This window comes from Plasmodium cynomolgi, assembly GCF_000321355.1.
Source record: "Plasmodium cynomolgi strain B DNA, scaffold: 0995, whole genome shotgun sequence".
In the NCBI taxonomy this organism is placed as follows: Eukaryota; Apicomplexa; class Aconoidasida; order Haemosporida; family Plasmodiidae; genus Plasmodium; species Plasmodium cynomolgi.
This window is the reverse complement of record NW_004193126.1, coordinates 1-957: the sequence shown is the minus strand read 5'-3', so window position 1 is coordinate 957 and position 957 is coordinate 1. Positions and strand designations below refer to the sequence as shown.

Below are 957 nucleotides of genomic sequence, written 5' to 3'. Positions count from 1 at the left end.
CCTATATAATAAAGCTAATGCTGAAGATACTGCAGCTACGGTACCAAGAATTTTTGTTGTACTTGATGGGACGGGACTACCTTTGCTAAAAAATTCATCAGTCTCTGTAGCAAGAACTGTGGTTCTACTTGACTGGCCAGAACCACGTATGCTAAGAGCTTTATCAGCCTCGGTATAAATAGCTGTGTATACAGTAGTTGGCATAGAATCAACTGGAATTCTATCATTAACATCCGTTGAATGTAAAGATCCTTCTGAATTTTGATTAGAAACTTCTGCTGAATGCGAATAGCTATCTGTAATTTCATTAGGGCCTTTCGATGAAAGTTGAAATTTAACTGTACTTTTACTAGGATCATTCGTTGAATATGAAGATGTTTCTTCACTTCGTGGACTATCAGTAACTGATTTTATTATTTCTGCTTGCGATATACAATTATTCGAATATTCCTCAACTTCAGTATCTAAAGATGGTATTTTATATTTTGTGTATTTTAGGCCAGAAAGATACGTATTATATGTTTGCTTAAATGCATCTAACGAGTTACAAGTCCTTGTAATTTTTTCATCTTTATCATCTTTTTCAACACAATATGTTATATTCACTTTATTATATATATTAATGCATTCACAAATATACATTTGCAAATTAACATTAAATGTACCATTTGGATTATCCAACATACTTGTTATGGTATTTATATTATGTTGGAAAATATCCAAGAATATTATGTTCACTGGGGCTTCATAAATATCGTCATAAGAATAATAAAAACACTTAGCTCTTCTTTGGAACGTACACATATTACTATAATAATCATAAAAACTTTCAGTAATAATATTATTTTTTATTTTATGTTCTTTTACTGAATTGTATATCCAATAGTATAAAATCGTGCAACGATCCATGTTAAGATTGTAATATATTGGATCAAAATTATAACATCCTAAATTTCT

At 29.9% G+C, this 957-nt stretch overlaps 1 protein-coding gene across 1 annotated transcript; it reads right to left on the bottom strand.

Annotated features, from left to right (window-relative positions):
- Positions 1–351: 351 nt before the first annotated feature.
- PCYB_006410 (hypothetical protein) lies at positions 352–909 on the bottom strand (the record flags this gene model as incomplete). Its single annotated transcript, XM_004228062.1, has 1 exon — positions 352–909. A coding segment is annotated over one exon (558 nt), but the record flags the coding sequence as incomplete, so codon positions are not given.
- Between the last annotated feature and the right edge of the window lie 48 nt (positions 910–957).